The sequence below is a fragment of the Tachysurus vachellii genome, chromosome 11, assembly GCF_030014155.1.
Source record: "Tachysurus vachellii isolate PV-2020 chromosome 11, HZAU_Pvac_v1, whole genome shotgun sequence".
NCBI lineage: Eukaryota > Metazoa > Chordata > Actinopteri > Siluriformes > Bagridae > Tachysurus > Tachysurus vachellii.
Genome location: NC_083470.1, coordinates 19,566,318 through 19,582,836, shown reverse-complemented (window position 1 = coordinate 19,582,836; position 16,519 = coordinate 19,566,318). Strand labels below are relative to the sequence as shown.

Genomic DNA, 16,519 nt, shown 5'->3' with positions numbered 1-16,519 from the left:
CGCTGCACACTTTATAAAATTATACATGTCATTTTAACCCGTCTTAAAAATGTGTCTCGAGGTTGCTGAATAGTTAATGACAAACCTATCCCATCTACCGAAGCCAGTAGCTACCGATCTCTTTAGGAAAAGACCATGCGAAAAGAGATTTACCGGTAATTGCAGTTTAAAGGTTTACCAGCTGTTAGAAATTTCAAAGATTTCATAAGTGACTGTGACTACTGAAGAAATAAAAACACAGGCAGACCACAGCGATCATCCAAGTGAGTCAGGGCTACTACTGTGAAACACGATGCTATATAATACCTGGGAAATGAAAGCACTTTATTTCTCATCCCGCTTTATAAACTCCCAAATCATTAAGCGTCCGTGACTAACGCGGAGAATATCGGCTTCAACGGAAAGTCGCTCTGGCTTCTTCGCTAATAAAAAAAAAAAAAAAAAAAAAAGCAAGGCGGCGGACTTGATTGTGCAGAGTGTGTGCGGTGCAAAGAATGACATCATTTTTGGACATCTGGTGCTGGAGCTGTTTTCAAGGCTGCCTTCAGTGTTTCCCCAACTTTTTGTCATTTCTGTTATTAAACTTCGGTTTCATAACAGTCCTTAACTGTTTCTTTAAGGTAAAGAAAAAAAAAGAAAAAAAAAAGAAATTCATCCAAAAAAAAAAAAAAAAACAAACAGTACCGGCTTTAGAAATATGATAAAATTGTATAAATAGACTTGGAAATAGTTTATTTCTTACAACACAATATCACCTGCGTCAGTGACCGACAGTTTTGGCAAACTGCATCGTTACACAACTCCAGTTATGAATCCAGTATGTGTAGGCTGGAATGCAGTTTTAAATTTGAACAGTCCTTTGTCTGTCGCTTAAAAAAAAAAGTAAATGATCCAACTTGGTGGAATAGAAGAGAGTGGAAGCTGTAACTCAAACAGAAACAGGACAAACAGCAGTACATGACTGCAAAAGAGAGAGAGAGAACGAGAGAGAGGAAAAAAAAAAAATAAAAAACTAATACATCAGAAGCCAGCCCCAATTTGGGATTAAGTGTGGCGGAGGATCAGTTCATCGCCTCTAACTGCCAGAAGTAGATGAACAGATAGAACTTGAAGGTCTCTGTCATCGGACAGCTTTTAAGAGTTTGCGGCGTCGGGGAGCCTTAGAGGAAAATTGGGTCAGCTTTAAGGGAGTCTCTTTTAAACCGAGTCCTGGCATTAGTGCCACAAAGAGCATTAAAATCCCTTGCCTCTGGTCCTTTATACCTCAGAACTTCAGACTGAATCCGGGGCCTGATTTGGAAAGTCCTTGGTTGGCTGTCGTCAAGTGGAAGCCAGTGTCTTTCAGATCGTCATCACCCTTTAAAAAAAAAAGAAAAGAGGTGAAAATTGTGAGTGTGCAAATGTGTTCAGAAAAGAAATCAGGCACTGTATGAGATCACTGAGCTTCTACTTCTACATTTTCCTTATCTGTTTAAGCCCGTGACTCAAATCCAGTCAGAGAACATTACAGGGGGATGCCTTAGGACTAATATCAGACAATAGTGTATAAAAGATATCTCGAGTTCCACGTGTACATTACGGCTTCCAGGCACAACACTGGCAATATAACAGTGGTGTCTCCTACCAGCTGGCTGTAGCCCAGGCCTCCCTCTGGGGGTCGGGGGCTCGTTCCTCTTTTCACCCGCTGCTGTTCGCTCTTCGCCGGCCAAGTTGGGAACATGGAGGGCTCGATGGGGAGCGGCGATTCCCGAAAATACTCGTGCTTCAAAGCCTCGTCTGCACTGATCCTCTTGGCTGGGCAGTAGGTAAGGAATCTAACGGTGAAAGTAGGTTTGATTTATACAAAAGACAAAATGGCTTTGCATGCTAGCCCGAGCTTATACTTTCCCTGAGCTTCTCTTAAAAAGTTAGCCGCTCATCCATCAACTGCACTGTAAAACAGCTGACTTAAAACACCATGCAAAAATATTTGGGTTTTGTGGATTGCTCGGCTTTGTGTGATCTGGCAGCCCCACTTTACTTTGTCTGCAGCTGTCTTGTTCTTGCTGCTTTTAACTCTTCTTATGAACTATAATTCTACTGTAAAAATCCAAATCAATCCAAATCCACCATGGTCTGGCAGCGCTTGCCGGTAAGTGCAAGAAATGTGCAATGATAGCAAAGAGGTGATGCTCAGTATTGAATGGACTGTGTAAAGGATTATTTATGGCCGATCTTGAGTCATGTAGAACCTTCTGTCCAATGCAGCGGCTGAATCCAACATGAACTGTCACAACTGTTTATGTGACAGATGCTTGTTTAAATAAAAAAGTACATTTTCCTTCTGCTTGGGAATAAACATTCCTTGTATTGTTTTGCTCAATTTGCGTCATTTCTCCGATAAACACATATGAATGGGAGTTTCTTAAGTGAAAATGGCAGAAATATTTACTCAAAGTTACACATTATACATTTTTCTAGCTATTCTCTAAACTCGCCCTCATGTTAAACAATTTACATGATAAATGTTATTGAATCGCTTGGCTGTCTCTAATAAGGGTGATCCCTATTGTCCTGAGATTTAAAGATAGTGGAGATAATACAGCCTCTGGGTAGGAGGGATGGCAAACTCTTGCTCCCCTTTAAATCAAAATGACACTTGCCAATCACAGGCATCTGTGAGTTCATGCATGAGGAAGAGGGCCTGAGGAAGACTTATTTTATGGTTGTCTGGAAGGAAGCGGAAACGAAACAGCCTGATTGGTAGTTTGTGTGTAGTAGGAGAAAGCTGGATAGGATGTGGAAATTGTTAGTGGATTAAACTGGGAAAGGAGGGGAAAGAAAAAGCCTATTAAAAACCTAATATCAAGATTATACTGCATCTTGGTATTATGTGAAAACTACAACAGCAGTGCAAAAAAATGTATGAAAAAGACTTCATCATAAACAAGACAGGGTTTTTATAACAGGGTGGATTACTGTTTATATTGATGTTATTTGTATACTGTTGCATGCCTAACAGATTATAAAAAGGCTAGTAATAAATCCAAGCAAGCAAGAGGGAATAGAAGTAAATGGGTCTTTTTTCCTGACATCATCAGGGTTGCAGACTAGCATGTGTAATCTGGCTGCTCTTGCTGTCTGCCCTGTGTCTAGCATGCCAGACAGATTCCTGACAGACGCAAGCCTCTGCTGCTCCAGACAGACCACCTCAGACACCGTCGTCTCTTCGCACCGAATGTGTGTACAAAAACACACGCACACCCAAGTGTGATGTTTACGAATAACTAGCAGTGCCTTATTAAAATTAAAATGTTTAGGTCACACGGCTACGGATCCTTGAGGAAAATATCACACGTTGGGGAGTCTGCCATGTTGGCTTAGCATGGAAATGCTGAAGTGTGTAGTTATAAGAAAATGATAAACAGCTGGGTGTCGTTTTGAGAAATGATAATAAATAAATAAATAAACAAACAAACAAACAAACAAACAAATAAATAAATAAATAAATAAATAAATAAAAAAAAGCTCCAATGAGAACACGAATACAAACTTGAATCAAATGAACTTGATTTGAATTATCGCTGGCAATATTGACAACCTATAGCGTCTTCTGACCAATCAGACTTGAGAATTTAACAGCGCTGTGGTACTATACTGTATTGTTATTATAGAGCATAGAAATGCTTAATTAATGATTAATTATACATGGTTTTTACCTTCTTATAGGAAATGCTAATGTCAAAAAGAAATAAAAAAAAATTCCATGTACGAATTATTTTTCCTGTCCGGTTGGACTTCTAAACAAAATATATGGTTCTTATACAAAAAAGAAAATCTGAAAGGAGCAACTGTATGTGACTGAAGTACCTACTTTCCGATATACACCTAATTCTGTGAGACCCTGTGTGTGTATGCGCGTGTGTGTCGCTCTCAAAGAAACAAAAATTCAAAACCTACTTGTTCATGAGGTCGAAGCCTTGGTCTGAGAGCAGAGCTCCGAAGCGTTTGCGCAAGTTGTTATAGGGATATTCTGTAAAAGTCATCTTCTTCACCGCAGGCAGCTCGTTGTAGCCTGGCCAAATCTTCTCGCTGGGAGAGCCGAGGTCCTAACGCAGGAAAAACCAAAGGCGTACACGTTTGAACAGTTTTAAGATGATTTTGTGCAAGCGCACAAATAATTAAAATTTTTCCCATTCCCTTTAAAACACCCAAATTTCCCTTAAAAGCTTTTAGATTTTCTGAGTGAAGTATCTGCAGAAGAGTTCACCTTAAATACTTTGTTGATCTGGTCGATTTCGGACTTGCCTGGGAAGAGTGGTTTTTGGGTCAGAAGCTCACCAAATATGCAGCCCACCGACCACATGTCCACAGCTGTGGAGTATTCCTGTCATGAAAAATAACAATCACTCCGTATACACGGCCTACCTAAAGTCACGTAAGCATATTCTTTCGAAAACCTGCAATTTGGCATTCAGATTTAGAATAAGTGTAAAGGCTAGGAACAGCTGTTACGATTTAAAAACGCATCTATTACTGACCTTCGCGCCCAAAAGAAGCTCTGGTCCACGGTACCATAGTGTGACCACCACGGGTGTGTAAGGTTTCAGTGGGGAACCGTACTCTCGTGCCAGTCCAAAATCGCCAATCTGCACAACACAGAAACCACGCGTGTCAAACATGAAAAAATTCAGACGCCAGGAAAAACTTGGGCGGCTCCCAAAAGACGTGTGGCACCTTTAAAATGCCCTTGTGGCTCAGCAACAGGTTGGAGGTCTTAAGATCACGATGCAAGATCCAGTTGTCATGGAGATGGCGAACCCCTCTTAGTAGCTGAATCATCAGTGTCTTCACTTCACCTGAAGAGACGGACATACAGAGAGACGCAGACAGACAGACAACAAATGAAAGTCTTGTATTTGTACGTTACTTTTAAAAGTATATAAACACACCCCATGCAAATTTTTACAGAGGTGGTAACTTACCTGGTAAAAAAGGCTGTTTCATAGTTTCCATAAGACTCTTTAAGTCATGTTCTACATAATTCATCACTATGTAGATCTTATCCATATTACTGCCCACAACAATCTCCTGTGACAAACAGGAATACAAAATATTTAGTTATTAATCCTTACTAATGTCAGCTTATCCAACAGAATGTCTGACTAGCTCACCCTGACAGTGACAATGTTGGGGTGCTGGGCCTTCAGGATGGTGTTAATCTCTCGGAGAGAGGTGATTGGAAATCCCTCTTTCTCCTTCTCCATTTTCAGCCTTTTAAGGGCTACGATTTCGTCAGTTTTCTTGTCCTTGGCCCTGTATACCACCCCGTATGTGCCTTCTTCTATACGGTTCAGACACTGAAACTCCTCCACGCTACGGCAGCCCTTAAAACAAAGCAGAAATGCAGTAACCGTGAGCATGTTGCAGTGTTCTGTATGGCGAGTGTTTCACAAACAACATTCACCAAAGTCAAAGTTTCCTATCTTTAAATGCTTGAATTTTATACACACAAAATAAACAAAGAAGTTTAATGCATTGGATTCAAAACAAAATGGCAGTGGAAGCTCCGTGGTTACGGAGAGAGTTGCCAATTTGTCCCTGCTGAGCATTCGATCGAGGCCAAATTGAACATAAACACATTTTAACAGCTCTGATTTTATGGTATTATCCAGCACATAAAATTACTTGTTGGGGACATGATTGCTAGTAGAGTTGGGCATTTTGTGGAATCCTAAAAACCCAAACAAACATATCAACCACCAAACAGTAGTTACTGTATGATGGTACCTGGAGGCAGGTTTTACAAGTAACGTCTACTTCCAATGACTAAAAATAAAAATAATCGATTTTAAGCAATAACTTGTGAGACAATAACTTTTAGGCTAAATGTTCATTGCATGAAGCATCGCTCTGCTCCTTTTACCATGCCGCTTAAGGGTTCGGTTTCTCTACAGTGAATTGTTCTATTGTGGCGTTCCAAAAAAAAAAAAAAAAAGTTGGACACTAAAAAACAGGCATCAGACAAAGGAGTGGAAGTTAATATGTTATCTACATCATCAAGATGGAACTATATGTAGTTAGGTACACCGCACCATATTTAATTAGTCCTTGGTGATAGCCCTAGTACATACCTGTAACGCAGGCAGATATTTGGGCAGCTCTTTTTTCAGCTCGACAGGTGAGACTGGTGGTGAATCTGGGACGTAGTTTTCCTCTGGTGTGGCTGACTGAGAAGGAGACTGAGGGGTCACGTCTCCCGCGTCCACTTCCTCTACCTCCTCGTCCTCGACGCTCTCCTCGGAGTCGTGATCGAACCGTGACTCTGGGACTGTAGAGATACGCTTGTGTTAATCACAGAAAAGAAAAAAAAACTCTCCACTATGAGCGTAATGACCTTGTTTTGAACAATCGGTATTTCTCCGATAGCTTAATAGATCCAGAAGCATGAAGCACAAAACAGACAGTAGTTTGGAACAACTAAATGAACTGAGACTGATTTTTTTTTTTTTTAAAGTCATGTAAAAAAGTAAGTACACCTTGTTTAAACACAAGTGATAAATAAAAGTTAGTGAATGAACAGTCCAGTCATCCTTTGTACAACTGAAATAAACAGAAATGCAAGCATATGTGGAAAAAGTAAGTAAACTCGTGACTTCACATAAACCCTGATGCACAAAAGCTGGTGCTAATGATTAGTACGCCATAACAGCATAGCTTGGAGGAACCCATTTTATTTCAGACTCGTACGTGGTCTCGTTATTCTCTTTGTTATTGCGGTGAGCGACATCATTATGTCCAGATCAAAAGAGTTCTCTGGGGCTTTCAGAAATAAGGCTGTAGAAGAAGAAGCCCCAGGATTTCATCACAGAATCTGCAGGTAGCTCCTCACCTTGCTTTTACCCATTAGAAGAAGCATACACAAACTTGGGCTACATGTGTACCAGGAAGAAACCCCTGCTGTTATAAGAATATGCAGAATATCTAGGAATTTAGCAATGATATCATTTCATATCAACAGAACCTTATACCAACTGAAAAGCCTGGTGGGGGAAACGTTATGGTTTGGGGCTGCTTTGCTGCCTCTTCGGCTGGTTGACTAGCGATCACAAAACTAGATCACATGACTAGTAGTTCCCGTTCATATCAAATGGTGCTTGAGGAGATGTATCAAAAAAGGTGAAGCTGACTTCCCAACAGGATAATGCTTCCAATTATACAAGCGAATCCACCAAGCAGTGGCTTAAAAGGAAGAAATTAAGGATTATTGAATGACCAGTCAAAGCCCATCTCAAACGTTGCACAGTTGAAGGAATTCTGCATGGAGGAGCAGGCAAAACATGTCTCCCAGTAGATGTTAGAGACCGCTAAGCAGTTTTAATGCCTACGTAAAGCTTTTCAATGGAGAAATACTATGTATTGTTCTTCACTCAATTACATAATCTTTATCTACAGTTTTGTACTGAAGACCAAATACTGCTGCTCACGTAAGTCAGAATAAAAAACTTTTTCCACGTATCTATATGGCACACGGTACAATTTTCATTTTTCCCTCTAGCCATCTAATATTTCCATCGTTCTCTTCACCTAAATCTTGCATACTTGTATCTGGCTTTGTTTACATTTTTGTTGTGACTGACTCAGTATTGTTCAGCAGCACTAATCGTAATAGCTGCTTTTCAGGAAAAAAAAAGGAAATCTACTGGCTTCCACAGCAGCAGGGAATTTAAGCCCCCCCAAAAAAAAAGCCCATAAAGTAAAAGCACGAAATGAGTCACATAGTGTCTGGTTTTATAAGCCCACCCTCACCAGTAGGTATGTGGTTGCCATTCTCTCTTTCGTCTTCCTCCTCCTCTGATTGCTCTTCTTCACTCACGTATTCTACAAAAACAGAAAAACAAGCCACAGATATTAAAACAGATTATGTATTAACCATTTCCATCATCTGAATTGGAAAGTCAGTTATATGATGACATACTACTGCCAGAAGGAAGTGGAAAAACCCAAAAAACTGACCTGAAGATAACTGACTGAGGTCTAAAGCTGGGTAGATACTGACCTGCACTCTGATCAGATCCTTCAGAGTCTGATCCCGACTCTCCCTCTTCATTTTCTTCGCTCTGGCTGCTCGACTCTTCTTCTTCTTCTTCATCGTCATCCTCCTCCTCCTCCTCTGAACCAGAAACTGAGCCTTTAATTGAAAAGGGAACTAGCTTTAGAGATGTCAATAGTTGATTGCAGGTTTTAGTTTCTTGGGTGCGTTCATATATATGCATGTATGTATGCACTTACCGATTGAAGACTCTGCTGTACTTGTCTTTCGCTCACTGTCACTGATATCCTGAAGATCAGCCAGTAAATCCTCTTGCTTCTCTTCTTTCACTGCAGACAAAAATAATAATGCCTGCGCAATCAGTGCTAGTATTAAATAATAATAATTTAGAAGTCTGTCACATAACGCGCAAGATTGGGAAGGCTTATCACTTTTACAGTGATCTCGCAAAAAAACAGCGAAGGAGATCGAGTGATCTAATGGCCTCCGAGCAGCAGACCGCACAACATACTCCGCCAGTGAGAGAACTTTAATGGCTAGCACACGCCACTAAAAGTGTCTTATTACCGCACAAGCTGGGCTAGAATGGTGCATTAAGACTACGAGGAAAAACTCCTGAAATTCACTTTAAAGGGTGGAAATAACCTTATATGCACTTATTAATAGCTACAATAACTGTGCAAAAGTGGCAGACTACTTGCCTTTAAGTCAGTGACTAGACTAATAAAATAGCAGTAAAATATTGGTGTGATGTCAACTATGTATTTTCATGCCTCGAAAAACTATATAAAAGGTCAATATGATAAACATAAAGAAAAAAAAATCCTACATCAAATCTATCTAGACCAAAACTTACGTGCAGTTTATCTGAATATTTTAATATTATAAAATAATAATAATAATAATAATAATAATAATAATAATAATAATAATATTCAGGAAAAACAGTATAATGAGCTACATAAAAATCCTGGATCCTCTCTGTCTGGTCTAGAAAATGCTCCAAGTCAACAGTTCCTAAATTCTTCTATGAAACCTACAGTGTCTCTTTGGTGATGTAAGGTTTTGTCGAATATATAAACGTCAGGTCATATATTGTTGAATATCAATATGAAGACGGCAGACACTAAGAATGTGCAATTATCTAAAAGAAGCAACATACAGAAGAGTGTGGTTTTAGTGGATTTATAAAAAAAAAAAAATTAATTAATTAATTAATTAATTAAAATAAAATAAAAAATAATCAGTTACGAAGTCTTAAACTCCATCTGGCCATGAAAGCTTGGTATCTCAGGAGCTACACCACAATTACTTTAGGATCTAACGGGCATGCACCTGCACACACACTGCTGGGACGGGAAGCTTTGAGCCTGAAGCTGATCTCGGACCAGCCAAGATTAGATTCAACGTAAAAGGTGCTTCAAGCATGTATTAAACTAATTCAGTTAAAAAAAAAAACAAAAAAAAAACAAACAAAAAAAAAACTTATTGATGCAAGGTATGATTAATAAATGATCATTCAAAACCGGCAGGCGTAATGTGTGTCCAAATGATGTCCATTTTAGTTTCTCTTTTAAAAAGGGGAAAGAATTTTAGTGTTGATGGCTGAAGGAAGCCATTTACCAAGAGCTGGTAACTAAAAACAAGGTGAGAGAAGCAGCAAAGTGGCCAAAAGTAGTTCTGAGGGAACTAGAGAGATACATAACTCAAGAGGGTGAAAGCTGTTTACAGAACAATCATTGGCCAGACACTCAACAGGAACTCGGAAGAGTGGTTATGGTTGAGGTCAAGATGATTGGCACCAGGAAATCTACAGGGCAATCCTAGAAGAAACCATGTTCCAGTCTGCAAGGGTTTTGGGACTGGCGCAGGGGTTTATTAACCTTCCAACCCCAAACATGATGCCAAAGTGGTTTAAACCCAAAAACCTGAATGTGCTAGAACGACACTGTCAAAGCCCAGATCACAATCAGATTGAGATTATGTGGCAAGGCTTGAAAATTGCTGTTCAACAGTCTCCATCCAGTCTGACAGACCTTAAGTTTGGCAAGAAGAATGGGCAAAAAAATAATAATTACTATCCAGATCTGCAAAGCTGATAGAGACGTATCCCAGAAGGCTTGCAGCTGTCATTGTGGACAAAGTTGGGTCTAACAAGTATTGACACAGAGCGGGGTGAACACCATTTAATTCAATGCTAACACCACAAAATTTGAGAAGTTAAAATGGGGTGAATATGGACTGGGAATGATGACCAGTCTTGACCGTGTGTGTGTGTGTGCGCGCGTGTGTGTCCATGCATGAGAAGGAGATCATGATAATACGAAAAGGAAATAATAAATAAAAAAAATAAAAAAATTAAAAAAAGGGTCTTATTTAGCAACACAATAATTGACCAATAAATCTATACTATTCCACAACCTGTACAAATTCTGCTTTATTTTACGATAAAACCTTATTTTAATAGTAAAGACTCGGTGCAATGAAAAACAAAAACATGAATTATTTGAAAAACTATATTAAAACACTGTACAATTATTAGCTCCAAATCATTTAAAACCCCACACGACATAGCTGGGTTTATTTTTAACCCTGTGACTGGCTCAAATTGTCCTCTGGGGAATTTTAAGCTAATTATATAACAATAAAATTTCTAGGATATTCTAGAATTAAAAAAAGTGAGCCTTTATTACGTATAATTCATAATTGACGGTTGATATTGAAGCCTGAAAAGCTTGAGGATATCACGGCTTTTACTGTCTTTTTTTAGTCAGACAGGTCAGAAAAATCTAGTATGTATATAGGAACCCAACATGTAGTAAATACAACTAGGGTTTTCCTGTGAGACACTGTGAAACTTTATACAGTGGTCCATTAGGACAAGCATGACCTGGCATGTTCAGCCTGGTTTTACTAACCCGGTCGCCGCTGTTCACTGCTCTCTGGTCTTTGCTCTCTTTGTAGACGCATGGGACTCCGGCTACGGCTGCGGTGCCTGGGCTTGGCTTTGTCTCCGTAATCTTCCAGGATGCCGCCCCGGTGATGGGAAAGGGGACCTGCGCAAACATGACGTGTTGACAGATTAATTCAAGATTACTTGTGCAATTTTTTTGCATCCTGAATTACTTACCACTGTCTGCAGTATGCAGAAATGAACACACATGCATTCAGCCAAAGCATGTTCTTGATTCATCAAACAAGAGAAAGCCATCATAGGAATTAAGTACATCGTCGCTGTCGGGCGGAAACCTTGTATGTCCAAATTTGGTCATTTCATATTTTTTCACATATCGATGCTATTGGTCAGTTCCCACGTGGGTCTGTTATTTTTACAAGTTATTAACCAATCTAAAGTCTTGAAAATAGCTTGAGCGCAAATCTCATAACTCCATTGGACACTTCAACTGTCCACCTCATCCTCACTCCGCGGGAGAGATTCGCGGCATATTTCTCCTCAAGAAGAGTCGCAACGAATCAACACGTCTTCTGAGGTAAATGTCTTCAAAACACTGGGCTCAAAGAAAAAAAAACTTGACCCCCGCTAGTTCTGGTGCTCGTCTGAGGACAGGAATTTAGCGCAAGACAATCCACTGCAACGTGGACTAAACCCTGTGCACTGCAGTTAAGGTAGATAAAAAAATTTTTATTTCCTGAAAAGTAATGGTTTTGGAGATACGAGGATTCCGCCTGACAGCGACGACACAAGTGTCTTTACTGCTAGCAGTCTAAAAGAACAATCCTGTGCTTGCAATCTCACCAATTCTAAGCACAACTATAGTTTTCCTCAAGAAAAAAAAAACAACAAATAATAATAATAACAAATAACATTGCATTTTTTTATTTTTTAAAGCTGCAGCAAAATTAGATATGTTACCTTCTCGTCGTGTCTCTCGCTCCTTGCGCCTCTCCTCAGCCCTCCTTTCCCTCTCTTTCTGCTCGCGCTGCTCTCTCTGCTCTTTTTGTTGCTGTTCTCGCAGCTTCCTCTCCCTCTCACGCTGGCGTTCCAGCTGCTCCAGGCGGTCCCTGCTTGGTGGGATACAATACATTAGCGTCAATACAACGCTATAAAACATTATTAACAGCCAAAGCTCTGTAAAGGCTCTTCAGCAAATCAATCACAAACCCGGTAGCTCAGCAATCGAGAAATGTAACTTAATCCATTCAAACCTTCACACAGTTTACACACAAAACTGATTAAGAAAGATGGACATAAACCATAAGCCAATTTTTAAAGATGGGAGATTACTTACAGTACAAAAAAAAAATAAAAAATATATAAAATGTGAGCAGTTGTGAGAGGTACAACAGGTCACACATACAACAATATTTCACTCCCATTGTTTGTGTTAATGTCGCTGGCACAACATTCGAAACAAATAAGAGAAAAAGGAAAACACCTCTCCCTGCGAGAGTGAGCCCTGGCCTGATCCCGCCGCTTCTGTCGATCATAGTCCCTGCGAACTTTGCTGTCATCCTGCCATTGTCGCTTCCTCCTTTCGTTCTCCCGTTCCTTCTCTTTGTCCTTGGCACGGCTGTGCTTTCCTGCTTAAAAACAGCAAACTGCAAATTCACAAAATGAACCTGTGTGAGAACTAGTACATAATAATCACAGCAACGGTGGCTACCTCCTTCTGCAGAGTGGCTTCTGTGTCTCCTCTTATCCTTCCGCTTCTCTTCTTTCCTGTGGTATGACTTGTCTTTTCTGGTCATCTGCTGAGGAGGCTTTATGGCTAGCGAGTCGTCTTCCTCGCCTCTACAATAAATAGGGAAGAACGGTTCAAATGTGTTTTATGCCAAGTTACAATTCCATTCCATTCCATGTTAAAATGGGCTCTTTATGACTACTCATTAATAGTATTACTGAATAATACAGATGATACAAATGTCAAATGGTATCATTTCCTATTAGTAAAGGGGGGTATGTGGAGTACCTGTCTTCTGTCGAGTCCTCCCTTATGTATGGAGAGTTGCGTATTGTTATTTCCATCCTGTGGTCCTGTAATTCTCCTTCCTCTGGAGTGTCACGTTTGGGTTCCCGATCATCCGTCTGCCCAAAGAGGAAACAATTTTTAGAGCTCTCTGTTGCCTAGAAGATCAGCTGCAAGAGATAACTGAGAGAACTGACTTGAGTTTAAAGAGCCTTGGAATAACATACAAATGACTTAAGACAACTGAGTCTGAGACGTGAGGTAAACAAGATAACTGTGACCTGAGACACCTGAGCCAAATGACATGAGATAACCAAGCCTTGAAATAGCTCAGACTAAAGATAGCAAACCTCAAATAAAAGAAGAGAGATAATCAGGACATGTGACATTATAGAACTGAGCAGTAAGATAACAGAGGTTAACATAAATGAGACTTAATTTAACCCATATTAACTTTAGTCTTTAGGTAACTGAGACACCCGAGACTTGACATGGCTGAGATGCGACATGTTTGGCTGAGATAACAGACTTCACATAACTGAGACCTGAGATAAACGATCATAAAATCATAACTTAATATAAATTAGACAATACACACGAGATACTGATGTATTTACAGTCGCTTAGCAGTGACTGTTTCTGATCCAAACAAATAAGTTAGAACTAAAGCACAACACTTACATAAGCTTGACAAACTTAAAGCACAAGGCCTACATTTTTCAAGCGCTTGGGTTCGGTCTTCTCTTCGAGCTCTCGTCTGCGTTTTTTCTCTTGCAAAATTTCATCGAGTGTTTTAACCTTCCAGGTGTCTTTTTCGTCCCCCATCAGCTCCAAGTCACAACCAGCTGCAAAAAAAGAGCAATAAAACCAGTGACTCTGACTTATAGGTTTGATCTACGTGCTCCAGTCTTTCCTTTTGAACTGATTAGGAGTCTGAGATGCTCGTAGCAGGTGCCTGGTTTTAAACTCTCAGAACTTACAGCTGGAGAGTTTAGTGCTTAATACTGAGTTCAAGAGCATAACATTCTAGTAGGTTTGGTCTGTAACAGCTCACAGCCGAGGGTTTGTGACAGAATGAGGCCCACGTCAAATTAAACCCATTTTCTTCAGAACAGTTGTGGTGGCAATTCAGACCAAATATTTTGCATGATGAAAAACACAAAATCATATTTGGACCTTTCGCTCATGTGCTGAATTTTTTTTTTTTTTTACTCTTAAGTGTTAAATATAGTTTAATATAATAGTTTAATATACTCTTAAAAATAGTTGAAAATCAAGGTCCAGAAATACACTAAGAAAGCGAATAGTGCTACAATTTTAATCACCAAGATCTTTTTATTTGCTACCTCTAATGCTGAGTGATTGTTTAAAAAAAGAATTAAAAACAGTATTACTAACATTTATAGTCAAACAAGTGTAAATTAATGTTCTTTAAAAAAAAAACAACAACAAAGAAACAAAGGAAGCTTGTTGAATCAAGAGAAATTACCTTTTTAAATTAGTTAAGTCACTAACTAATTAAGTCAGTGTTAAGTCAGTACTAAGTCTAAGTAGTTAAGCCAGTGTTAAGTTTAACTAGTTAAGTATATTTTTCCTGTATAGTTGCCTTATACTAGTTAAGTCACTAACTAGTTCAGTCAGTGGTAAGTCACTAACTAGTTCAGTCAGTGGTAAGACACTAACTAGTTCAGTCAGTGGTAAGACACTAACTAGTTCAGTCAGTGTTGGAATGTTTCTTTAACTTTTCTTATATCAACTAACAGCAAAGTTATAATGTATTATTACTAAAAGTATTTAAACACAATAACCCAGTTACTTATAATAAACTGGCTGAAACCAAACCTGGTAAAGTATTAAATAATGTTGACTTGTATCTTGTATTAAATAAAACGCTTGAGAACCCCTCGGCTAAGGGTTAGTAGCTAAGGGTTAGTAGCTAAGGGTTAGTAGCTAAGGGTTAGTAGCTAAGGGTTAGTAGCTAAGGGTTAGTAGCTAAGGGTTAGTAGCTAAGGGTTAGTAGCTAAGGGTTAGTAGCTAAGGGTTAGTAGCTAAGGGTTAGTAGCTAAGGGTTAGTAGCTAAGGGTTAGTAGCTAAGGGTTAGTAGCTAAGGGTTAGTAGCTAAGGGTTAGTAGCTAAGGGTTAGTAGCATTTTACAAGAATCAAAACTGCAGAATTAAGGTTTATTTAACCAGCCAGCTACTGGAGATAACCAGTTTTAGATAATTACACAATAGCAACCGGCTAACTGACCAAGAGCGATTTTCTTTACAGCAAACCGTTAAACTGAATCTCACATCAGACGGTAACTAGCAGTTAGCTCAGTTAGCACAGGGTCAATACCGTGGGGCTGAATAAAACGCCTGCACACGGTGTTATAAGTCCACTACATAGTGCACGACACAGTGCGGTCTAACAGCCTGTAGTAGTGCACTAGATCTCCAAAAGGGCGCTATTTGAGACGTGACCCGCTTTATCTCCAGTTTACACAGAGATGTAGCGATTAGCCAAAGCTAACGTACCTCACAACACAATGCTAATCAGTCAGGGCCTCATTATACAGCAGTAAAACACCTGTATACGTTTACGTATTTTACTCCGTATTAGAAGTAACACAAACGACTATAACTGCAGCACAAAAACAGATTACAAACCTGAAAATTACTCGGCGCGTTTTTTAGGAACCGGAAAAACAAAATGCTAGGTCCGCCCGCCCGTCGGCCGGCCTAAAAGTACTTCCGGGTAACAGGCAGGTTCCTAGATAGTTATTGCCATCTTGTGGACAACTTTGCCATGTGCTTTTGGTACAGCTTTTATAATCTGATGTTTTGTATCATTGCTGAAGATATCAGATTGCAGCAGTTTATGGATAACGTACTAATGGTGTAAACTAGTGGGCTTGAATTACGCAAAGGGTTTAGTGTTTGTTTTGACTCACGTGCGCCTTCAGTATGTCTCTATGGCAACGTCCCTACAGACTGACTTAGGTCCAAATCTAAGGCAGATATTATTTCTTCTAACACACCTCTAAGTATTTTATTGTCCTTTACACCATAGCAAGGTGTCGAACATTACCATTTATGGATTAACAATGAAAGCTAGGTCTTGATTTCTATCCATTTAATGTTATGGAAAGTCATAAAAAGTTCATTACACTATTTAGAGCCATTAAGACCTCATCAGTCTCTTTTTCTTTTTTCCTTTTCCTTCTTAAAGTTTATAAAACAAGATTACAAACACAGAAGCACCAGGAAGCTCAAAATTCTTTGTCCTGAAGACTTTCATATGGTGGAAAACAGCCTGTTATGATGAGCCGACACGCAGCATCTATCCACAAACAGCAAAGCGATGTCTTCTTAAAAAAAAACATTATATTAATGTATAAAAGATATTTTTATTTGTAAATACTGACATATTTTTATTTATCACAGGCTTCATATTATGTTAAGCTTCTGCCGTTCAAGCCCCTGTGAATGACTGGCTATCCAACCAGCACATGATCTGTTAGTGCATGTGTTAATGAATGTGGTCTGTTTTATGCCACAAGCTTATAAACTGAATG

General features: G+C 39.3%; 1 protein-coding gene across 6 annotated transcripts; it reads right to left on the bottom strand.

Annotated features, from left to right (window-relative positions):
• Positions 1-715: 715 nt before the first annotated feature.
• On the bottom strand, positions 716-15,719 carry cdk11b (cyclin dependent kinase 11B). Of its 6 annotated transcripts, none has more exons than XM_060881210.1 (19): positions 15,612-15,719; positions 13,675-13,805; positions 12,964-13,079; positions 12,658-12,785; positions 12,430-12,577; positions 11,907-12,058; positions 10,951-11,088; positions 8,272-8,361; positions 8,039-8,170; positions 7,789-7,860; positions 6,114-6,310; positions 5,154-5,366; positions 4,965-5,070; positions 4,717-4,838; positions 4,521-4,628; positions 4,250-4,366; positions 3,940-4,088; positions 1,625-1,814; positions 716-1,357 (listed from the first exon to the last, which is right to left on the bottom strand). In XM_060881210.1, the coding sequence occupies exons 2-19, from the start codon at positions 13,783-13,785 to the stop codon at positions 1,265-1,267; spliced, it is 2,382 nt and encodes a 793-aa protein (XP_060737193.1). In that variant the 5' UTR covers positions 13,786-13,805; positions 15,612-15,719; the 3' UTR covers positions 716-1,264. The 6 variants fall into 6 exon arrangements, with proteins under 6 accessions (XP_060737193.1, XP_060737195.1, XP_060737192.1 ...); XM_060881212.1 differs by lacking the exon at positions 15,612-15,719 and adding an exon at positions 15,211-15,306 and having other exon boundaries at positions 12,430-12,574; XM_060881209.1 differs by lacking the exon at positions 15,612-15,719 and adding an exon at positions 15,211-15,305.
• Positions 15,720-16,519: the final 800 nt, after the last annotated feature.

What these genes read in the sequence shown, in the direction of transcription:
- cdk11b (XM_060881210.1), bottom strand. Translation starts at nt 13,785, where the DNA reads ATGGGGGACGAAAAAGACACCTGGAAGGTTAAAACACTCGATGAAATT. An exon ending in GCCACAAGGGCATTTTAAAG is followed by an intron (nt 4,629 to 4,716) that starts GTGCCACACGTC and finishes TGTGTTGTGCAG; the next exon opens with ATTGGCGATTTTGGACTGGC. An exon ending in AGCTTCTTTTGGGCGCGAAG is followed by an intron (nt 4,367 to 4,520) that starts GTCAGTAATAGA and finishes TTTTCATGACAG; the next exon opens with GAATACTCCACAGCTGTGGA.